Below are 25,634 nucleotides of genomic sequence, written 5' to 3'. Positions count from 1 at the left end.
CAGATATTTTGTCTAAATCAATTTACAATTCATTTTGATCATCAGATGACATTACATGATAGTAAATGATAGCATCATCTTCAGACAATGTAAGAGGACTTCTCAGATTCTCTCCTAAATCATTTATGTAAATCAGGAACAACAGAGGGCCTATATCAATTCCTTGGGCAAAGCCTGATGTTATTCTGTTTTACTCGATGACTTTCCATCAATTATTGTGAACTGTGATCTTTCCTATATCACTGGTGAAGAATTGTTTCAAAAGCCTTCTGAAAATCTAAAAATATGGCGTCAAATTGACATACCCTGTTGATAGTGCTCATTACTTTGGTAGAATAAAGAGCTACTAGTGTTCCACAAGAACAATATTTTCTGAATCCATGTTGGCTATTTGTCAATAAATCATTTTCTTCTAGATGATTCATAATGTTTGAGCACAGTATATGTTCCAAAATCCTACTGCAAATCGACGTTAGTGATGTGGATCTGTAATTTAGATCATTGGTTATCCCTATTTGCTTTCTTGGGTATTGGTGTGACTTGTACAGCTTCCCAGTCTTTGGGTACAGATATTTCTATGAGTGAGTGGTTGTATATGGTTGTTAAGTATGGAGCTATTGTATCAGCATACTCTGAAAGGAACCTAACTGCTATACAATCTGGACCAGAAGCCTTGCCTTTCTTAAAGTGTTTTAAGCTGTTTCGCTGCACCAAGGATATCTGCTTCTCAGTTACTCATGTTGGCAGTTGTTTTTGATTCAAATTTTGGAATTTTTACTTCATCTTCTTTTCTAAAGAAATTTTAGAAAATTGTGTTTAATAACTCTGCTATAGTGGCACCATCAATAACATCACTATTGTTGTCTCTGAATGCAGGTATTGATTGCGTCTTCCCATTGAAGTACTTCACATATGACCAGAATCTCTTTGGGTTTTCTGCCATATTTTGGGACAGTATTTCATTGTGGAAACTATTAAAAGCATCTCACATTGAAGTTCACACTATATTTTGAGATTCTGTAAAACTTTGTCAATCTTGGGGATTTTGTGTTCCTTTAAATTTGGCGTGCTTTTTTGTTGCTTTTGCAATAATGTTCTGACCTATTTTGTGTGCCAAGGGGAAGAGTACCATCTGTAATTAATATATTTGGTCTATATCTCTCAACTGCTATCGATACTATTTCTTTGAATTTTAACCACATCTGGTTTATGCTTACATAGTCAGAGTAGAAGGTACAGAGACTGTGTCTTAGGAAGCTGTCATTCTCAGTATACTTCTGTCTTCTGTCCCTGCAATGCTTCATCTGAATTTTCCATTGATTGAAACAGTGCCGGAAGTCTTCCTCTGTGAGCTACTTGATGATGCATGTTGCTTTCTCTTTCACTGCTTCAACAGGCTGAAATCTTGTTCCTTTTAATACAGATTTGACCTTGGAGAATAAATAAATTTCACATGGTGCTAGGTCAGGTGAATAACATGGATGGTGTAACACTGTTATGCCATAGTTCACTAGGAACCTCTTAACAGACAAAACAAATGGGCAAGTGTGTTGCCTTGATGCAGAACCCATGACTTGTTCTTCCACAATTTGGGCCATTTTTCTCTTATTTTCTCTCAGAGTTGAGCTAGATTCTCAAAGTAGTAATGCTGGTTAATAACTTGAGTTTCAGGAACCCTGTGAAGATATACAATCCCATGAATGTTAAAAAAATCATCATCACTTTGAATCTTGATTTTCTTTTTCCAGCTTGTTTTGCTCTCAGTGAATTTCAGCCCTTCCAGTGAATGGACTGGAGCTTAGTTTCTGGATCATAAGTGAAAAACCAAGATTCATCACATGTTACTCTTTCCAAGAAATTTGGATCAATTTCAGTGGTATTCAAAGTGCAGTACACACATTTTCATGAGCTTTCTGTTCAATCATGAGAATTTTTAGCATCAGTTTCTCAGGAACTTTTCCCATGTTAAACTGGTTTGAGAAATTGATCAAATAATCAACTGATGGTCAGATTGAATCAGTTTATCTAGTTTTTCAGTATTTTTGTTTGCTTTTTATGTTGAATGGCATCCTGGGCATGACTCATCTTCAGCATCTTCTCAGCCACTTTGGAAATGCTTGAACCACTCAAAAACTAACATACATAGTAAACAGTCTGCATCATACACTTCTTTTAGTGAAAGATAGATTTTAGTAGCAGTTTTTCCAAGTTTCATATCAAACTTTACAACAATTCATTGCTACATTATTACACTTCTCATTTTTCACACAAATGAAAATAGCTCTTACACAAATGGAGGCCATGGGCCCACTGACTTGTCTACAGACACCAGAGATGCTGCATTCAACTGAGAAGGCTTCATGGTTCACAGCTGTCAGTCATTTGTATATGGCACAAGCATACTGACTCTGTGACAGCATCAGTTCCAGTATTTTATAACCAGATTAGTTGCAAGATTATACAACCAGCTATATCCAAACTACATAATTGACACATTGAAGATATCTCTGGCTTCTCAAATTACATCCTAAAATAAATCATTTACATTATAGTGCCTCCTCTGACTTATGTTATAAACTGCATGTTTGAAGCCAAAAAATTCCTTGATGTTTTGAAAACCAAAATTATTTTCCCAATTAAAAGAAGGGAGATTAAAAACTGTCCCAACAGTTCCAGGTCAATAGCCCTTATTCCCATAATATATCCGGTCAGAGAACACTTCATGAAAGAGCACTTTTGAGCACAAGAAGCTAATCTCTTCTTCACTAAATGGCTGTAGATCTGGTCTATCCACTATTGAAGTTGTAAAATCTATGGCTGCAGATATTCTGGAAAACTTTGAAAGCCATTCTTTTGCTTGTGTTATGCTCCTTGATTCAAGCAAAGCATTTCATACTGTATCACATGATATGTAAATTTTAAAAATACAGAATCAAGGATAATGAAGTATCATTAATCAAATCATATACCTTAGATAGGAAACAAGTTGTCAGTGCAAATAATTGTAGGTCAACTGCCATCTTTGTTACTACAGGAAAACCATAAGGTTCTGTCCTGGGCCATTTTGTCTTTCTTATATATACACTCCTGGAAATTGAAATAAGAACACCGTGAATTCATTGTCCCAGGAAGGGGAAACTTTATTGACACATTCCTGGGGTCAGATACATCACATGATCACACTGACAGAACCACAGGCACATAGACATAGGCAACAGAGCATGCACAATGTCGGCACTAGTACAGTGTATATCCACCTTTCGCAGCAATGCAGGCTGCTATTTTCCCATGGAGACGATCGTAGAGATGCTGGATGTAGTCCTGTGGAACGGCTTGCCATGCCATTTCCACCTGGCGCCTCAGTTGGACCAGCGTTCGTGCTGGACGTGCAGACCGCGTGAGACGACGCTTCATCCAGTCCCAAACATGCTCAATGGGGGACAGATCCGGAGATCTTGCTGGCCAGGGTAGTTGACTTACACCTTCTAGAGCACGTTGGGTGGCACGGGATACATGCGGACGTGCATTGTCCTGTTGGAACAGCAAGTTCCCTTGCCGGTCTAGGAATGGTAGAACGATGGGTTCGATGACGGTTTGGATGTACCGTGCACTATTCAGTGTCCCCTCGACGATCACCAGTGGTGTACGGCCAGTGTAGGAGATCGCTCCCCTCACCATGATGCCGGGTGTTGGCCCTGTGTGCCTCGGTCGTATGCAGTCCTGATTGTGGCGCTCACCTGCACGGCGCCAAACACGCATACGACCATCATTGGCACCAAGGCAGAAGCGACTCTCATCGCTGAAGACGACACGTCTCCATTCGTCCCTCCATTCACGCCTGTCGCGACACCACTGGAGGCGGGCTGCACGATGTTGGGGCGTGAGCGGAAGACGGCCTAACGGTGTGCGGGACCATAGCCCAGCTTCATGGAGACGGTTGCGAATGGTCCTCGCCGATACCCCAGGAGCAACAGTGTCCCTAATTTGCTGGGAAGTGGCGGTGCGGTCCCCTACGGCACTGCGTAGGATCCTACGGTCTTGGCGTGCATCCGTGCGTCGCTGCGGTCCGGTCCCAGGTCGACGGGCACGTGCACCTTCCGCCGACCACTGGCGACAACATCGATGTACTGTGGAGACCTCACGCCCCACGTGTTGAGCAATTCGGCGGTACGTCCACCCGGCCTCCCGCATGCCCACTATACGCCCTCGCTCAAAGTCCGGCAACTGCACATACGGTTCACGTCCACGCTGTCGCGGCATGCTACCAGTGTTAAAGACTGCGATGGAGCTCCGTATGCCACGGCAAACTGGCTGACACTGACGGCGGCGGTGCACAAATGCTGCGCAGCTAGCGCCATTCGACGGCCAACACCGCGGTTCCTGGTGTGTCCGCTGTGCCGTGCGTGTGATCATTGCTTGTACAGCCCTCTCGCAGTGTCCGGAGCAAGTATGGTGGGTCTGACACACCGGTGTCAATGTGTTCTTTTTTCCATTTCCAGGAGTGTATATGAATAAACTACCTAGTTCTTTACCATATCAGACAGCAATATATGCTGATGATACAACTCTCATACTGACTGATCCTAATTAAGATGAAGTGGAATGGAGAACACTGACAGTGGTGGATATGTCTACACAGTGGGTAATATATAAATAAACTAACACTATATAAAAACAAAGCTGAAACAATATACTTCTGTCTCCACAAACTAAGTGAGCAGATAAATAGGTCTGAATCTTTTAGACTACTAAGAATTTATTTGGACCCACAACTGAAAAGGGATGCGCACAGATATCAATTTAACATTAAACTACCACATGTGACTTACAGGGTGGTTATAATTAAACTTCTGCTACTTGAGCCATTGCATATGCAAAACTATTTACTGTATAAGCACCCAAACTGCATAGAAATGATTTTCCGACAGTGTGCTGCAGGATTTGCATTGTTAGTGGTGTTAGTGCCATGACTTCCCATTAAACACTTATACTGGAACCAGTACAGTGACACAGGGTTGAAACACGAGTATTCATGTACACTAAAGTTGCTGACAGTCAGAATTGTTCTGGACAGTATCAGCAGGGCTTTACTCTTAAAACTGTTTTATCAAAACAACAGCAAGAGTGCTGCTATTCTTCATGAGTATCACTGCATTAAAGGAATATGGAGAGGTCTTCCTTCCACAATGGGGTTGAGGAACATGATTCGGTAGTTCAAATTAATTAACGATTTGGGAATTGCTCCTGGGAGAGGCTTACAGCCAATTGCACCACAAATTGTTGAAGAAGTTACTGTTGCCAGGGCTGAGAATGCTGGACACAAAGTGTGATCTTCAAGTAATGCACAAGCTGCATCATGAAAACAGAACATTCCATGTTTCTCTATTCAGAAAATGCTGTGAACAATTGGAAATGGTTTCTCTAATGCAGTTCCAGGCTGTCATGGTTGCAGATGAACATCACACTGAGTAACGTTTGTAACCTGGAATGTAAAGATCATCTACAATTAACAAATGTTACCCTCTCATGTGGAAATTAAAATGATGGTTTATTCTTTATTTCTCTTCTTCATAGCCGTACAAATGTTTCCTTAAAATCTCATTGTCTCATTTTTAACGGGACTCACTCAAGTAAAAAAAGTTTAATTTTAACCACCCTGTAATTAATATCGAACTAAAATGCTGTGTCAGTACAGAACAGCTTCAGGCTTTGTATTATGCTTTCTTCCACTCTCACTTAAATTATGGAAATATTCTGTGGGGCAACTCTTTTACTGCAAATACTGTGGTCATGTAGCAAAAAAGGCAACTTGCAGCCTCCATGGTATTGTGATTAAATGTTACATGTATCTCATGGTCATAAAAGAGATCAGATAGCTTTTACTTTCATAAGGAGTAAATTTCATTGTACTACACTGGGTACTTTTGTGAACTGTCTTCACAACTTTCTTGAGTATCAGTTCAATCTTCTCCTTTATATAGCAGCACAAAGTTTAGATGAGAAATTTACCTACATCCAAACTCTTGCCATACTCCACTCCACACTTATAGGCTGCTGAGAAGTAACTTTCTGAGTAAGAAAGTCACTACTGCTATTTTTCTCATAATGCTATCTGGTTGTTGTTTGTCTATTACTATATAATTAACAATCATGTGAATACAATGGTTAATACTGAGGAATAACTTTAAGGTCCAGAATTTTCTGTACTATATTTATACATCTAGTAGCTCTTATTTAAAACTCAGTAACTTGAGCTTTCAGAGGCTAAGCCATTCATTGCAGGATAGGTATAGTTGTAATGGTATATTAAACAGGGTAACATTTACTATTTAAAGCACTAAATTACAGAAAATAGAACTTACTTGTCTGATACCAGTCCAGAGACCAGACCACCAACAGCAACACCTGTTAGGAAAGTCATCTCCGCCACATTCGTCAATTGAGCACGGTCACACACCAGCGACCACTGCCAACATAACATAAAAATTTCCATAGTAAAATTAAATTTTATGTATAGGAAGAGTGAAGGATGAAATAGACAAAAATACATTACCATCTGAAAGATGGAAGTGCAAAATGAAGTGGAATTTTATCATGAGAAGTAAAAGCTACACAAAAAATTATTAACCTAAAATTTTATTAACAGTATCTAGAACTGAAGGGACCGTGATACTCCTAACTGTTATATCCAATAACATAAAAGTTGTAGTGAATGTTTCATTCATGTTGAGTTCTGCAGCTACCATATGTTGTGCAAATGCAAAAAACATAGTTCTTTGTTGTTTGCACAATATTATAATTTGTTATTCTTTTACTACACACTTGGCTCCAACTGTTTTGCTGTTTTCATGTGGAACCTATCTACAACCCAAAAATTGTGTACTGTGCAAGAAATATATGCACATAGCAAATACCTGTCAGGAAATCACTTTATTTCAAAAACTGTATAGCAGTAATGAAAATTCCTGGATGGAAAAATGCATGAAATGAGAGAATGTGAATCACTTGCCTATAACAGAGAGATCTGAGGATCATAGAAATATGTAACAGAAAACAGTATTCACACAAGTTTTCAAGCTCTACAGGCATTCACAAACACAACTGTATAAGCCCCTAAACACACACTCCCATGGCAACAGTGAGACTGATTACTGATTATTGATAATTGAAAGCTGTTGCCAGGATTGATCGAGGTGGGGAGGGGGATAGTGGAATAAAATGGGTCAGATCTTTTGACAGAAGACTCAGCAGCTGCACAGTAAGAAGAAAGGAGTTCAGAGGGTCGAGAATGCAAGAGACGTAGAATGTTAGAAGGGGGAGGAAAGGAGAGGAAGGTGGAGAAGAAGAGGGGAGAAAGGGAAAGCAGTGGAAAAGGGGGACAGGGAGATAGGGAGAGCTAGAGCCAAAGAGAGAGAGATACGTAAGTGGGGTGGTGGGGAGGGGGGAGTGGTGGGGGAAGGTAAGATTAGACTGTGGGAAACAGGTTAGCAGAGGTTTAGGTAAGGGGATTGTGGGAGCATGTGATATGCTGGAGACACAGTTCCCACATGTGTAGTTCAGAGAAATTTGTGTTGGAAGGGAGCATCCAAATTGCCCACATAGTGATGCAACAGTTGATGTCACTTGTGTTGTGGCGTGCAGCCTGTCTTGCAACTGAATAGTGAAGTTTGTGGTTTGCCGTAGTTTAGCAGTGACTATTCAAGTGAGCCAACAGTTGGTATCTTGTCATCTCCACATCGTATGGTGTACAGGAATTGGCACATACCTGGTATATTACATGGGTGATTTCACAGGTGGCCCTGTCATTTATTGGGTAGGAAATGCCTGTGACTGGACTGCAGTAGTATGCAATGGGTGGGTTTATTGTACAGGTGTTACATTTGTGACTACCAGAAGGGAATGATGACACATTGGGTGCGGGGCTGGGAGCAGGATTGGAATAGAGGTGGCCAAGGACATTCTGTAAGTTGGGTGTGTGGCAGAACACTACTATGGGTTTTGGTCATGATATCCCATATCCTGGGGAATGACGAGAGATGGTTGAAGCCCTTGAGAAGAATGTGGTTGATAGTTTCCAGTCCAGAGCAATACTGGGGGATCAGAGGAATGCTGCTCTGTGGATGGTTAAGAGGTCCACTAGAGTCACAGCAGGAGATGGCATGGGAGACCTGTTTCTGGATGAGCTTCATGGGATATTGTCTTCCAGTAGGGGCTCTGACAAGGTCATCACTACATTTTAACAACTCTTGCATTTTATTGCAGGTGCAGCATCGATGGGTAGTGATACTGCAAGGAAGAAACTTTCTGACATGGAACAGGTTGTCACCTGTTCCATGTCATGCTGAAAGTACTCTTGGTGGTTGGTGCACTTGATATGAACAGGCATCTTATGGAGTCATCTGAGAGATGGTGATCAACATTTAGAAAGATGACTCACTGAGTTGATAAGGACCATGTGAAGTGGATTTGGAACTAAGTGTTCAAGCTATAGAGAAGAGAGTAAAGGTTGTCCTTGCCAGGAGTACAGACTATATTACTAAAAGTTCTTGGTAAAATGCAGGATACTGCATTTGGGGTTTTGAGAGCATTTTGGAGAAAAACCAGAGTGGTTGCACTTGCTTATCAGTGATTGTTGGAGTACCGCCCCCATTGCTACCTTACTGGCATCGGTAGTCACTGTAAGAAGTGCGCCCACACCAGGTGGGCTAAAGCCACTGCTGAAAGCAAACTGTCGACTATATGAGTGAAAGCCATGTGCACGTCTCTGGTCTATGTGAGCTGACAACATCTGTGGGTGTTCGGTCCTTTTAATTCATCAGTGAGTGGAGCCTGGATATCCACTGCTTGTGAGATGTTTTGCCTGTAAAAATTTAAGATGCTGAGATGCCGCCTGAGGCCGTGGAATGTTTGTGGTCATGGAAGACTTCGTACCAGTGCCAACTGGCTGTCCATCTGACATTTTCCTCAAGTGGAGTCATTGTATCCAAGAAACGTGACTTGTTTCTGGTGAAGCTGTAACTTGTCCTTTATGGTGTCGACCCCTGCTCCATTTAAGGCACTGACAACTTGTTTGAAGTGTCTGTCATGCACTTATTGTCTTTGGAGAACACTAATACATCGTCTATGTAGGAATAGTAATTGGGGATGTTAAAAAGAACACGGTCGATGAAATGCTACCATGTTTGTGCAGCATTGTTTAGTCTGTATGGCAGTACCAAGTACTTGAACAAACCAAAAGACATGATGATGACAGTTTTTTGAATATCATCCAGGTGCATGGGAATTTGGTAGTATGCTTTCTTGCAATCAATGACAGAAAACACAGTAGCCTCTGCTTGTTTGTGGGTAAAGTCTTGGATGTTTGGTACAGGGCAGGAATCACGCACAGTTCAAGCATTCAGTGTATGATAATTACTGCACATGTGGACTGATCCGTCTTCCTTTGGAACCACTTTTATTTGTGAGGCCCAAGGGCTGTCAGATTATCGAAGCACACCACATAACACCATTTGATCGACTGTTCTTTCCCTACATTGAGTTTTTGAGGATCTAACGTATGTCCCTTGTGTTGTGCCATGGATCACAGTGTAGTTATAATCCTGTGGATCGTTCCATATGGCACACGAATACAACATTGAAGGGACACTGGCATGGGCCAGAGAGCCAAGTAAAGCAGAGCGCAAAGTACAGGGTTATTACAAATGATTGAAGCAATTTCACAGCTCTACGATAACTTTATTGTTTGAGATATTTTCACAATGCTTTGCACACACATACAAAAACTCAAAAAGTTTTTTTAGGCATTCACAAATGTTCGATATGTGCCCCTTTAGTGATTCGGCAGACATCAAGCCGATAATCAAGTTCCTCCCACACTCGGCGCAGCATGTCCCCATCAATGAGTTCGAAAGCATCGTTGATGCGAGCTCGCAGTTCTGGCACGTTTCTCGGTAGAGAAGGTTTAAACACTGAATCTTTCACATAACCCCACAGAAAGAAATCGCATGGGGTTAAGTCGGGAGAGCGTGGAGGCCATGACATGAATTGCTGATCATGATCTCCACCACGACCAATCCATCGGTTTTCCAATCTCCTGTTTAAGAAATGCCGAACATCATGATGGAAGTGCGGTGGAGCACTATCCTGTTGAAAGATGAAGTCGGCGCTGTCGGTCTCCAGATGTGGCATGAGCCAATTTTCCGCGAGCTACGCGTGAAACTTGCCTGCACGCGTTCAACCGTTTCTTCGCTCACTGCAGGCCGACCCATTGATTTCCCCTTACAGAGGCATCCAGAAGCTTTAAACTGCGCATACCATCGCCGAATGGAGTTAGCAGTTGGTGGATCTTTGTTGAACTTCGTCCTGAAGTGTCGTTGCACTGTTATGACTGACTGATGTGAGTGTATTTCAAGCACGACATACGCTTTCTCGGCTCCTGTCGCCATTTTATCTCACTGCGCTCTCGAGCGCTCTGACGGCAGAAACCTGAAGTGCAGCTTCAGCCGAACAAAACTTTATGAGTTTTTCTACGTATCTGTAGTGTGTCGTGACCATATGTCAATGAATGGAGCTACAGTGAATTTATGAAATCGCTTCAATCATTTGTAATAGCCCTGCATGTACCTTCGTTGACTTGTCTGTCAAGGTTGGCTTTGGGTGTAGTTCTGGTGTAGCTGACGAGAAGGCTGTGGGTCCCATAGATCAGTGGGCGCATTGCTGTTTTAATGCAGCGATTGTAGCGCTGGTGGTTTTGAGCTCCTGTTTAAAGCCGGGGCCACACGAGCGGATTGTTTCCGCAACGGTCGACGGCCTGCGGCTAGACGCAGTCCTGTAGCCATGCGGCTAGCTGCGGAATGTTCGTGCGGAGAGTAAAATACCTAGTCATCTATTTTGTCTCGAGAAAAATTGTTTCATGTAAACGAAGGAAAGCTACATCCGTCCATGTAGTTAGTTTCTCATTACAACTAATACTTTTCGTGTAAAAAATTAAAAACCACTGTTCTGGAATTCGTCTGTGTTCTTCGCTACGCAATTTCTCTCATTCGATTGTGAGGAAACTATACGACGAAAAAAATGTATTTTTACGCATGTTATAGCCTGATATCACAGCTTGATAATGAACAGGTTTTCTTTTCGCTGCTGCCCATGGTTATCGTGATACTTCATAATTAAGTAAAATACAGCGCATATTTCGAAAAGTTTGCAGTAAAAATGTCGTCGCTGCCTACTTTGCGTTTGGTGCATTTGAGGTCGTATAATGCTGCGTACGAATTGTAGCTAAGATATCGAAATTGTTTTTAACACTGGAAGGAGAGCCATATCTCTTTCCAGTCTCGAGTAATCGAGTGATATATATTGGCGCTTGGCCGCAGCTGCCTACGGCGCGCCACGCTCGAGGCTATTCTCGCTCATAATGCAGAGTTGTGCCGTGTTTATTTTCCGCATGTCGTTATTCAAGGCACTGTTGGTTCAAATGGTTCAAATGGCTCTGAGCACTATGGGACTTAACATCTATGGTCATCAGTTCCCTAGAACTTAGAACTACTTAAACCTAACTAACCTAAGGACAGTACACAACACCCAGCCATCACGAGGCAGAGAAAATCCCTGACCCCGCCGGGAATCGAACCCGGGAACCCGGGCGTGGGAAGCGAAAACGCTACCGCACGACCACGAGATGCGGGCCGAAGGCATTTACAGTCACACTTTATGTTAACGTTGCATCTTTGAGAGGTTCATCATTTTAAAAAGAGGAAAAGACACTTGCAGATTCAGGTGCAGAGTTAGCTATTTGCTGTATGTGTCATTTTTTCTTGTCTACACTGTTTCATTCACGAAACATTAAATAATTATTATCAATACAATTTTTAAGAAAGTAAATAAAGTCGACCTGGTAACTGTTTACCTTGAGATTAAATGACAATAGAGACGAGAAAAAAAAATACACTTTTCATTCTAGTACAGCGCGATATGTTCTTAGAATGAAGATAGTTTGCTTTGTAGCCGCGAGGAGGCCAAACAAATAGAATTGTTCTCTCCTTTTTTTAAGCTGGTAGTCGCGATGGATGCTCGACACTGTGCAGTAGTGGCATACGTAGGGTTAAAAATACTGAAAAAGAGAAAAATACACCGAAAGTACTGGGTGCATCCAGTAGTGAGTAGTCGGTTGTTGCAAGGAGCGTTTTACGTTATATTTAACGTGCTACGAGAGGATGAAATGAAAATTTTCAACTATTTCCGAATGTCTTTCTCAAGCTTTGATGAATTACATCACACGCTTAGAAACGCTTTACAGAAGCAAGACATGAACATGAGACTCGCTATACCTTCAATGGAAATGCTGGCTATAACTTTAAGGTAAGTGAATTCTGATGTGTAAGTATCCTGTCTCAGCCAAAAATTATCTCAGCTAAAATTAAAGAAACCCAGTAATGTCTATCACTAGTTTTAACAACACTTTCATTTCAATTTTTGAAAAAAAAAAAGATAATGATTAGGTCAATAAACGAAGAAGTTTATTTCTCTTTTCTTTATTGATATTGAATGAAATGTTACATGTAAATCTGTCTTTTGAGGATAAGAAACATCAATTAACTGTAAATGAAATTAACAGAATGGACATGCAAAAAGGGAAAGTAACTCCTTTTAATTCACTTTTCTGCAAAAACCCTCTACTCAAGAGTCAGAATCAATAAACTCAGGTGAAATAGAAGGCGATTGTTCTCTAGACGTCAGAATTCTTTCAGCTCGATACTGTTGAGACTGCATCTGCACTAATTGAGGAGCTGCACGCTGGTTGTACATATCTCCTTGTGTATGTAATGTTTGGCAATGTCCTGGGCTTACTGCATGCGTTGGTGCATGTTGCATAGGTTGCTGACACGCTGCATAACAGCCATGAAATGGTTGCGATTTTGCGTTTCGGATGCGCTGAAGTAGGCGTAAAACTTCCATACGGAATTCTAGTTTTTGATCTAAATCAAACTTACGCAGCGTGGGCAACAAGGAATAAAAAAAACGGCCTCAGCGGACGGAGAACGAATTGGAGGACTATCCAGAAATTTGCATAATTTAGCTTCAAGATCTGTGTTCACGCTTCTCACTTTCGTTTTCTTTTGTGGAACTGATGAGCCTACTGAAATCTGCTCAGGTGTTGAGGCGTCAACTGATGTTACTGGATTGCCGGTGTCGTCTTCTGCCAGGGAAAATTCCAAAGTATGTTCCAAGTGCTGAATTTCGTCTTCCTGTAGACTTGAAACTGAATCTCTTGTTTCTAAAACAGGTGCCAAGAACCCCAGCTGGTCAGCGTACACATATTTTAATATTCTTACTGCTTCTGAACCAGATTTCTTCACGTTCCTTACATATAATAGTCCCTAATGTTACGTCACTTTTGTTGTGCCTTCTGGCCTACAAAGGAGAAAAAAAGAAACGGAAATTTAACGTAACTTTAAAATCTTTAACATCATTAAATAATGACTAAATATTGAACGTAATTTTTATACATTTATATCTTTGGTTTTAGGTATTTGGCTACTGGTTGTCACTTAGTTGATCTGCACTATACATACAGAATAGGCAAGTCAACAGCCAGTGACATAGTGAGGAAAGTGTGCTGTGCGATTTGGGGCTGCCTGCGTGACAAGTGTCTGCCTCAGCCGACAGAGGAGGAGTGGAAGAATATTGCCAATGGATTCTAAATCCGTGCAAATTTCCCAAATTGCATAGGGGCAACCGATGGTAAACACATTCGGTTGGTCAAACCTAAGACGAGTGGTTCACTGTTTAATAATTATAAGGACTTCTTTTCCATTGTTCTTTTAGCAGTGGCAGACTTGTATTATAGATTCGTTTTTGTTGACATTGGCTCGTTTGGAAAAGATTCAGACAGCACAATTTTTAAAAAAATCTACCCTGTGGAAACGTCTGAACGAAAATACATTGTGTATACCAGAGCCCTCTCGCTTACCAAATGCCACTGGGACGTGGGCGTACCCAGAAGATATTCGAACTCGTTCGCCCAGATCCGGGAGTAATTTTTTCGTTTTCGGCACGTTACTGTCGGCAGGGAAGTTTATAGAAATAATAAATTTACCGATAAGCAATCCGCTCTGCTATTCGCAAGCATGTTACGTCGCCAAGGAACAGCGTATTCACTTGTAGGCAGTAAGGGATCATGACTACGCGAAGTTTCTAACGAACATCATTTCTCCTACCATATTTAAATGTAAAATGCTTTTCTGCTCCTAAACTATTAATTTTTTAGCTACAGCTGACGCTAACTGTAGATTTATAGCAGTTGACGTGCAGGTTATGACAAGCAGTAGATGGGGAGACATTTAGTGCAAGTGATTTATAAAATAATTTTTAGAACGTTCTACAAAACTGGCCATCACCGAAAAATCTATCGGGCACTTCAGTAAAAGCCCCATTAGGGCTGACTGAAGACCTTGCTCACTTGCATGATTTAATGAGTCCATTTTCTGGATTCTTACTAAGTGACGAAGAAGATTATTTCCCACGAAATTATCGGCGACTAAAGTGCTAGTGGAACGCACTTTCGGATTTTTGACGAGCAAGTTGCATATTCTCCCAAAGAAATAAAAACTCCTTTAGAACACGAAGACATTGTTATTCAGTGCATCTCCTTCTTTCACAACATATTAATCGATAAAGGTAGATCCAAAATCTCCCTTCAGTTGAGTTTTTACTAGGACATAATCGAAAACAGCGCTTTGAAGCATGCTTTCAGAAGCAAACAGTGGAGCTTCAAGAAGGATGAGGAGCGGAGGAGAGGTGTTCAAAACCTGTCAACTGTCATTACTGCAAATTTACCTCATGAATCGTTTATTGAATATTGTACCTACTGGGGCTATCATTTCTTTATTAAAATGATAAAATTTGTACGTAACTCAAATATGATAATATACCAAAGTTTATGCGTGTCTTGTCTGTAGTATTTTTGGTAGTGGTTTATTTTAATTTTTTGTACTTATACAGTTCATTCCAAGCTTGGCATGCCAGACCTCTGTCGTGGCAGTGTTTGTTTTTCTGATCCCACAACACGGGATGTTGACGTACATATGGGACTTTCGATGTCCATCGCAAGAAATCGCATCCAGCTATCGCACGAAACAAAAATCGGAGTTACCGTGCAGCACTGTTCTGCATCGCTCTGCTCAGCCCGCAATCTAAACGGGCACCTCGCTATGCTACTGTTGAAACCAAGCTGCCCCCCACCCCCACCCCCGCTCATTACACGATTTCAGCTTCCATTCCATTGTCATCGCTTGGTTCGGCTCGACATCGCATTGCATTTCATCGGGGGAGCAGTGTAAATTTAAACTAAGCTACCAGTTTTTTTTATAGTTCCATGGAGTTATTTAACCATCAAATGTACATCAGGACATTTTTTAAAAAAGGTGAGTTTAGTTACATTACCTACTTCTTTGCTCGCGTTTTTTAAGAGGCAGGATGTTTAACTAAATTTTATTTTTGTGTGGATATTATTTTATTATACTGTAATCTGTGAAGCAATAATAGTGGTTATTAGTATTCGATGTTCTCTATACAATCTGCGATATGGTGCATAAACAAATTAATGCTGTTTATGCTGGAACAGCTCTACTGACATGTTCAGCGAATAATGTATAATGAAATGTGACTCGAAATATCTTGAGAGTGTTACAACAGCAAATTACTTTCGTTCCAGACATAAATTGATTATTGGTTGAACTACAATTCTGTCTGCTTCGTGTTGCATTTACTAAAAATCATAGGAGTGTAAATGATGTGAATATATTAACAAGTTCACAAATAACAATAATATCTCATGGCTCACGGCCAGGTGGAAGTAATAACCTGGCAATTGAAACTTATTATAGGGTAGAGTTGCCTTAGTTGGACCACATTCGTATTTCGCTATGTGTCGATAACTTAAAACCTTCAAGTTGGTTATACTGGTGAGAAATGCAGTCAACGTCGTGTGGCCCAGTGGTCAATTGACCCTACCAAGTGAAGCAAGAATATCTGCCATTGTTGTATTCTCTTCGTCTTTGTTGTGTTACAAATCAGACTTCTGTATAGGCAGTATAGTTCGTAAGTGCCTTTCATTGGTCAATAACTAGATATCGCAAATTAGAACTTAATTTTGTATGTTCCCGTAGCATTATAATGTTCGTTCTAGCGGCTGCCAAAGAGCTACTTTCGAGCGCTAGAAAACGCGTTTCTGCTCATGCGCAGCTACGATGACGTAAAAACCCGTTGCCGGAGAACTAGAACTATGGTACAATTTGTGGAGGAAAAACAATATAACTGAAGCTAAATTAAAGGATATGGAAGTCGTTGACCTGTTTAGCGAGACCAATATTTTTTCCCTAGCATGAAAAAAGCACTAAAAATTTTCAGCACTATTGCATGCACAACAGCGACTGTGGAACGATCCTTCAGCACACTTCGAAGAGTAAAGACGTCGCTCAGAAGCACTATGGGAGAAGAAAGGCTCACAGGACTGTGCCTGATGAGCGTACACCGCAATTATGTAAAAGAAAACTGCGAGATGTTAGAGAAGAAAGTAATTGAGAAATTTGCGGCAAATCCTAGAAGATTATTACAGAATTAAAAGTTGTATTTTTAAACAAGTGCATTCTTATATTTAAAATGTTTATTGAAAGCAGTTTTTCACTAGTTTACTGTTTTATTTAATAAGAAATGCTGCATGTTTTCTCGGATTGTACAAGTACATTCTTGTATTTAAAATGTTTATTAAAAGCAGTTTTTCACTGGTTTACTGTTTTATTTAATAAGAAGTGCTGTCTATTGTCTCGAGTCCTTGTTTCCTGAGACTAGTATGACCTGCCCCCTCTAGTTCAGATCCTGGGTACGCCCTTGCACTGGGATAGTTACACCGTATGTGTTTGTTGGTGACGAAGCATTTGGACTCTCAGAACACGTACTACGACCATATGGTGGTGAAATGTTAACACGCGAGAAGAGAATTTTCAACTACCGTTTGTCACGGGCTCGTAGGTACGTTGAATGTTCCTTCGGCATATTGTCGAACAAATGGCGCGTGTTCCAGCGATCCATGAATGTGAAATTGGATTTTGCTGTTGACTTAACAAAAGCATGTTGTGTTCTGCATAATTATGTGCGCGAGAGAGATGGGCACCAAATTGAAGAAACATTTATTGTGAATGGATTTGAGACTGCAACAAACTTGGATGAAAGAAGAAGAAGCGTATCAGCAATAAGAAACAGAGATGTAATGGCAAATTATTTTGTATGTGAGGCTGGTAAAGTGCCTTGGCAGGACAACAAAATCTGAGGTGTTACATAGAGCAGAAAATGAATTTTTTATGCATTTCCCTTAATATTTACAGTTTTATTAATTTTATTGTTCTAGCTTGTTATTATCGGTAATAACACCTTTAAATTCACCTGAGACTTAATAAAACTAACTAATCAGCTATTGTTGACTCTGTCATACACTATCCAGAAACTCGTTTGAGAGCAGTGCTTACTGAACCTGGTTTGTTTAATGTTCTATTTTTAGTGATTTATCACTCTATCCAATATTGTAATTGTCCAAGGCAATCATGTGGCTTAATTCATGCAATGCAAAAGAATCGATCCGTTACTGCCAATTCTTACATATTATTGTCCAAATAGGCTGTTCTTTTCTATTGTTATATTTGTGCATTGTTGTTACATTATCAATGTGTAACATGTCAACAATAATAGAAATGCAGGACTTTCTCAACACTTATCATTGTTCAGCAATCTATAAGCAAAAATACTTAACGAGTTCCAGAAAACTAATTTGCTAACTATGTTGCAATTCAGAGTGATCTTTTAACCAATTGTATTATTATAATAGTGTACGAAAAACTTACCAACGGATTTTTTCTCTGTGCTTGAATGATCTGCGAAATCATCGAATAATGCACAGCAGATTTCATGCCATGCTGCATCCTTCTTATTTCTGTTCTTGTATTCCTCGGTCCTTACATCCCAAATACAAGGCCTTTTTTCCACTTCCATTATCAGAATCTCCGTATCTATTTTCTCAGTGTCTAGTGGGCACATCGTGGAAGTCACTTTGAAATCACACGGAACGGAGCACGCAACTGCCTGCTGCAAATGGCCACTCTACTCCGCTCCCAGCACTGACTGCTGTCAGCTGCCCCTTCTCCGCACACCTGTCGCACCGCCCGTGTGAAATGCCCAATTGATTCTCATGACCCATAGCGCTGCTTGTGCCGCAGCGGGTTTTCCGCCTCGCTATGGGCAATGTGGCTGGCAAGCGGCAAAATTCCGCAGCCGCTGACGTTCCGCCCCGTGTGGACTGCTGCATCTACCCCATGCGCCATAGCGGTGCGGTCATTTACCGTGTGTCTGGCGTGCCGCAGCTATTCCGCTCGTGAGGCCCCGGCTTAGGTGACTAAAGTCATAGGCACAATGAGTGGTTTTCTTCACATGCATCCAGGAGCTGTAATTGGTTTGTAGTCAGCATATCCAGTGCAGTGAAGGTTTGTTGCATTATGTGGCACTGATGTGGGGGATGAACCGGTGGACTGCTGCTGGTACGTCCCCATGTTGTAGGTGCGGCCCCGATGGCAGTGTGCGTGTTGTGGTGGTACAACACAGACTGATGCTAGTCAGGGGAACATAAGTGTCACAAGAAGTCCACCCCGAGAACTGTTGGCTATGTACAAATTCCATTTGCGTTATACTCTGTTGGTGAAAGTCACTGTTCTGGTCACGATGTCGCATACTCATATAGGAACGTTGTTGGTGGCCAGGAGGTGCAGAGGTTCAGAGGTGGATTGTGCCAAGGCGAGGTGCCACAGGAATATACTGAGGTCAGACCCTGTGTCAATCAGAAAGTAGATGCTGTCTAAGATGTCTGTGACGAAAATATATCCACCTCTTATTGGGGTGATCATGACCAGAAGGCAACTTGTTGTAGCATGGATGGCGAGTGCACCTATTCCTGCCCACTGGCGACGTTTGGGTGCTGGCAGAGATTGGCATTTTTGTGCCTTATCACCTAATGTTTGGTGGTACCAGCTTGCAGCATTAGCACTGTCCGATACGGACATGGTTGTTCATCGTGACAGCTGAACATCGATAGTGCTGGGGTGGTTCAGACATTGTGTTGTAGTGGGTTGTGGTGAACTGATGTTTTAGTGTGGCGTGTTGCCGTGGGGCGGTCCGTATGGACGGTGGTTGTCCCAACATGCGAGGGCATATATTCTGTCGGCCAATGTAAGTCTGTCTTCTGCTGGTTACTGCATGTGGGCTATCAGTCCTTTCTGGACCACAGTCGGCAACTTTGCAAGCCAGATAGTCCACAACATGCGATCGTTGATGACTTCTGGATCAGTCAAGTACCACTGAGATAGGTGGTGTACTGATTAGCACGCTGGACTCACATTTGAGAGGATGGTGGTTCAAACCAGTCCAGCCATCCTGATTTAGGTTTTCTGTGATTTCCCTAAATCATTTCAGGCAAATGCCAGGATGGTTCCTTTGAAAGGGCATGGCTGACTTCCTTCCCCATCCTTTCCTGATCCAATGGGATCAATAACATTGCTGTTTGGCCCCCTCCCACAAATCAATCAACCAACTAACCAACCAGTCAAGTGCCAGAGGTGGCGCCACAGCTATGACAGAGTGCCTTCGTCAAACCATGCTCTGTACAGCACTTAATGTCATTGTTGCTCCAGTGGGTGTGTGAGTTTTCTCAGAATCGCTCATGTCACTGTCTCATTATTTTGGAGTGCAGCGGTGACAGGATGATGTCACTTGCTGGTTCAGTGTGCTCACCTAAGTGATACAGTAGAGTGACGGATTGTTTTGAATTGGCATTCAGCTGTAGCAAACCATAACATCGCATCACTCATTTGGTAGTTGGGGGAGCTTAATGTTCAGTCCAGTAAGGGGTCATGGCATGCTGACAACTGACGTGCACAGTGCATGTTGTAGTATGTAGTTGCTGTGCTGTCTGCTGAACAACTGTGGTGACGAGGCCAACATGGCACAGTGATTTTTGCCACTTGCTATTCATCTGTCTTGATATGGAATGCTGCCGAGGCGAGTCCATAGAAGCTCAAAATGTGAGATAATCACCACAATTAACAGGTGAAATTATTCCGCTGAGGTCGGCGCTAGTGGCAGTGACTGTCAGAAGGAGGCCAGTTGACAACGTGGGGGCAGAAGCCCATTGTTGTTGTGTGGCCTGCACTGGTGACGTGGTGGGTGGTCGAGGTACAGTTTATCGCATGAAATTTTCTACACTCCTGGAAATTGAAATAAGAACACCGTGAATTCATTGTCCCAGGAAGGGGAAACTTAATTGACACATTCCTGGGGTCAGATACATCACATGATCACACTGACAGAACCACAGGCACATAGACACAGGCAACAGAGCATGCACAATGTCGGCACTAGTACAGTGTATATCCACCTTTCGCAGCAATGCAGGCTGCTATTCTCCCATGGAGACGATCGTAGAGATGCTGGATGTAGTCCTGTGGAACGGCTTGCCATGCCATTTCCACCTGGCGCCTCAGTTGGACCAGCGTTCGTGCTGGACGTGCAGACCGCGTGAGACGACGCTTCATCCAGTCCCAAACATGCTCAATGGGGGACAGATCCGGAGATCTTGCTGGCCAGGGTAGTTGACTTACACCTTCTAGAGCACGTTGGGTGGCACGGGATACATGCGGACGTGCATTGTCCTGTTGGAACAGCAAGTTCCCTTGCCGGTCTAGGAATGGTAGAACGATGGGTTCGATGACGGTTTGGATGTACCGTGCACTATTCAGTGTCCCCTCGACGATCACCAGTGGTGTACGGCCAGTGTAGGAGATCGCTCCCCACACCATTATGCCGGGTGTTGGCCCTGTGTGCCCCGGTCGTATGCAGTCCTGATTGTGGCACTCACCTGCACGGCGCCAAACACGCATACGACCATCATTGGCACCAAGGCAGAAGCGACTCTCATCGCTGAAGACGACACGTCTCCATTCGTCCCTCCATTCATGCCTGTCGCGACACCACTGGAGGCGGGCTGCACGATGTTGGGGCGTGAGCGGAAGACGGCCTAATGGTGTGCGGGACCGTAGCCCAGCTTCATAGAGACGGTTGCGAATGGTCCTCGCCGATACCCCGGGAGCAACAGTGTCCCTAATTTGCTGGGAAGTGGCGGTGCGGTCCCCTACGGCACTGCGTAGGATCCTACAGTCTTGGCGTGCATCCGTGCGTCGCTGCGGTCCGGTCCCAGGTCGACGGGCACGTGCACCTTCCGCCGACCACTGGCGACAACATCGATGTACTGTGGAGACCTCACGCCCCACGTGTTGAGCAATTCGGCGGTACGTCCACCCGGCCTCCCGCATGCCCACTATACGCCCTCGCTCAAAGTCCGTCAACTGCACATACGGTTCACGTCCACGCTGTCGCGGCATGCTACCAGTGTTAAAGACTGCGATGGAGCTCCGTATGCCACGGCAAACTGGCTGACACTGACGGCGGCGGTGCACAAATGCTGCGCAGCTAGCGCCATTCGACGGCCAACACCGCGGTTCCTGGTGTGTCCGCTGTGCCGTGCGTGTGATCATTGCTTGTACAGCCCTCTCGCAGTGTCTGGAGCAAGTATGGTGGGTCTGACACACCGGTGTCAATGTGTTCTGTTTTCCATTTCCAGGAGTGTATATAGGAAGGGCACTGCATTGATGGATGTGTGGAGCACTGATGTAGTGTTCCTGTTGTTGGACCGGTAGAGTAACTATTGTTGCAAGTTGTCATTGTCAACACACTAGATACGCTAGTAATTTAAAGTTGATCAAAAGTTTTCACTCTGTTCACTATGCTAGTAGACACCGTCACTTCACACATCCACAGCACTCACACTAGTTACGTCAAATATTTGGCGAGATGATGATGTAGTAAGCACGGAGCGGACATGGGTGATCATGATCACGAATACAAATGATGTAGTCACGACTTGGTGTCACCAATGTGGTGAGTTTCCACAGTCTAGGTGACACAACAGTGCATTATTACCAACAGTACTGTGTTCTGTACACACAGTTTTATTTCCACTTAGTATTATACATAGTGTCTGTTCAATACGAAAGCAAAGAGCATACTAACTATGGCTCAGAAGAGAGTGTATACATTGTCAATCGACGGTATTATTGTTCAGAGTCCCTACAAGGAGTTTTTTAGCTGTTGATTGGATTTGTGGTATCATCCAGATGGTCTATATTCAATTAGTGTAGGACGGTGCCATGCTAGTACCTATGGCAGTGCCACAGATTTCTTTTTAACAGTTGGCCTTCAAACTTAAAATAATAGTGGGTCAGGATGTGGATGGGTTGGAGGATTAGGAAAGAAGTGGTGGGTTTGATACCACGAGGACACTGGGTAAGGTAGTGTTCCATGGCTCCATGGCCATGGGCATGCAAGATGTTGCGGAGCACAAGGCGTTGTATCAACAGTGACCAAAATTAAGTCTGGTGGTAGTGTAAAAGGAACAATGGAGAGATGGTGAAGAAAGTGAACAGGTCTTCAATGTAGAATGAGAGGTTACAGGTAATAGTTTGGAGGTGTTGGTCATCAAATGCTGAGGTTCATTCTGCAGGAGCATTTTACTTAGTCACAGTGGGACAACCGATATGGAGACCTGTGGGATTCAAATTGTTGAGACTGGGAACTAGGTAAAAGAGAGGAGTTCTGGGGGCTGATAGGGTGAAGAGAAAGGTGGACTCAAACATCAGATTTTCGGATGGACCTAAGGTCTTGAGAAGCTGTTGGAAAACATGCCAGTCTTCTGGCATAGGATAATGGTTGTCAAGTTTGTATCCAGAGATAGTGTGAAACTGGCAGAGACCCTCAGCCCCACAATCACTACGATTCATGACCACTGTGGCAGAGCCTCTGTTTGTGTAAAGGATGATGAGGTCTGGATTGATTCTCAGGTTGAAGATAGCTGCGTCTTACATGGGAGTGATGTTGGACTCACTGGGAAGGGATTGAGGAAAGGAAGGTGACGCCAGGTTATAAGTCAGGAATTCATGAAAGATTACTGGGAGAAGGGGAGGAGGATCACACGTTGAGGAAGATTGGAACTGTTTTCAACATGGTGCTATGTGGGGTTTTTAATGACTGTAGACAGTGGCGTACCTGGCAAAGAAACATTTCTACTGCAGAGAATAATTAAAGGAAAGAAGGTTTACACATTACTTTATGATGTGAATGTAAAATGATTCAGTCCACATCATTACAATTTATCACGCAACATGATCCATAGAACAGGAAAGTAACAAACTAACTAACTAACCAACTAAATACACAAGTGCAGCATTTTGAACTCGTGTTTTGGGCTAAAAGTGAGGCCTCTAGAGAGTAATGAGATGTCTGCTGGTGTCAGAGTTTTGGCAGAAAGGTTAACAACAGTACCACTGGGTATTCAGGAGCAGTGGGTTACACCTTGACTGGAGGACTGCTTGGGGATGTGGAAGGCAGAGTAAGTTAGCACAGCATGGTGTAGTAGCTATGAAAGATTTCTAGGCAATTGGATCAGAGTGGTACGCTCGTTCTTGGCTACAGGTAATCCCAAGTGGGCATATGACAGAAATGGCTGAGACAGTTTCCTGAGATAGTGCTGTGACTGATGTTCACACTGTTGAAGAGGAATAGTTTCAGCTGCAGTGATTGCATTCAAGAAGTTGTGGTGGCAGTGTAAAAGGATTTTGCAAAAGAAGTAGAGAATGTCAACTATTGTTTGAGCTTGATTGTATGATTATGAAAGACCAGACTGGTGAGGCTAGGGACTGATGGAAATGGAAAAATGGAAATGGAAAACGTGAAGATTATTGCACTAGGTTTGGCATGCCAATTTTTATAGTAAGCCCCATAGGTGGGATACCATACTCCTGACAAGATTACAGTAATAGGATGTGTGACTGAAGTTTTTCCAGGTGAAAGGAGAGTTTTTGGATTTCCTGAATGCAGAACAAGCAGGGATTCAGGGTTGGCTGAAATTACAGTACAGTATTCTATGTGGGCATCACAAGTAACAAACTGTCTACTCACAGTAATGGCCATCACAAAAGAGTGGAAAACCAAAAACTTGAGCATCAAGTTGCTAAACATGCTGCACACCACAACACAAATGACTTCAATAGCTGCTTCAGTACACAGGTCATTGTGATACTCCCTTTCAGCACAAGTTTTTCTGAAATAAATAGGTTGCAATCGTCTCCCAACATACCCTGCACTGTCTTAATCCCCCTAAACTATGAAAACTAACAGAAAAAGTAACTCGGTAGCTTCTGGGTGCCTCACCAATGGAAGCTGGCAGCTGAGTAAGCTGTAATCAACAGTTACTGGCAGTCCAAAAACAATCAAACAAATGACAACTGCATGAATCTACATGTTACTGTTATTAAAATGCATTACTGTGCCTCTCAGATACAAAAATATGCAGTAAATTTAAGAATAAAACTTCACAAGGTCTTATGAAGCATGATGGCATCCTTTTATATGACTGAAGAGATCAGACTCATATCAAGCACCAATGAAAATTCTTACAATTCCACTTCAAAATGACATCTCATATTAATTAATCATATTAATCAGTAGAGTCATATTTGAATGTATTTGCTTTGTTTGGTAAGGGACTGATATATTTACCACTTAAGCAATTAAAACAAATATAGTAGACGTAGAAACAATGGAGGTCTCGAAATGACTGACATGGTAAAATGATAAAATTGTTGTAGAAGGCGTAATGTATTGCTGATCTAAATTTAAGCAAAACGACCTGTTTCTAAATTTGATACCATTTGGTTGGAGCAAATCAGTAGTAAAGAGGAAGCACGCATATTTAAAGTGGCGAGGTGTAACCCATTTTTGTAGTATATTGTACCATGCGGCAGGCAACAGAATTTATTTTCACAAAGACAGCAGTGTAGTTCAATTTAGACATTTTTCAATGTGTCGCAGCTCAACTTGGACTCAGAGTATCACATATGGACTATCATTCATACAAGGCAATCTGAACAGTAACTCCTACACCATTAAATTTTAGAGTCACAGGTACAGCTCATTCATTAGTCAACTTCACATGTCAAACTTGAAAACAACAGTGCTTGTCCAAGGTTCAACGATATTGAGAAAGCTTTTTACTTAGTTTCAACAAAATATGTATCACCAGCCCTTGGAAAAAAAGTAATTTCACATTTATAAACCAGGAAAAACAAGACTGAGTTTATATTAATGGTGCATATCTAACCCATCTTCATTTAGAAACTTCCTGGCAGATTAAAACTGTGTATGAAACTGGGACACGAACCTGGAACCTTTCCCTTAAAGGGGCAAATGCTCTACTGACTGAGCTATCCAGGCATGGCTCATGACCTCCCACACAGTTTTACTTCTGCCGTACATCTCCCCTACTTTCCAAATTCCACAAAGGTTCTCATGTAATGTTTTGAGACTAACCCTTCTGGAAGAAGGATGTTGCAGAGAAATTGCTTAGCCACAGTCAAAGGGATTGTTTCTAGATTGAATTTTCTCTCTGCAGTGGAGTTCACAATTACTTGCAATATCACAGCAAA

At 42.3% G+C, this 25,634-nt stretch overlaps 1 protein-coding gene across 1 annotated transcript in view; it reads right to left on the bottom strand.

Moving 5' to 3' along the window:
• The window catches only part of LOC126184830 (organic cation transporter protein-like), a 185,464-nt gene that overhangs the window by 46,388 nt on the left and 113,442 nt on the right, over positions 1–25,634 (bottom strand). The window contains exon 4 of the mRNA XM_049927418.1: positions 6,363–6,466. Within this exon, the coding sequence (XP_049783375.1) occupies positions 6,363–6,466 (104 nt within the window). The remainder of the gene's footprint in view (positions 1–6,362; positions 6,467–25,634) is intronic.

Source organism: Schistocerca cancellata, chromosome 4, assembly GCF_023864275.1.
Source record: "Schistocerca cancellata isolate TAMUIC-IGC-003103 chromosome 4, iqSchCanc2.1, whole genome shotgun sequence".
NCBI classification, from domain to species: domain Eukaryota; kingdom Metazoa; phylum Arthropoda; class Insecta; order Orthoptera; family Acrididae; genus Schistocerca; species Schistocerca cancellata.
The sequence above is the reverse complement of the archived record's forward strand: the minus strand, read 5'-3'. Positions and strand labels throughout refer to the sequence as shown.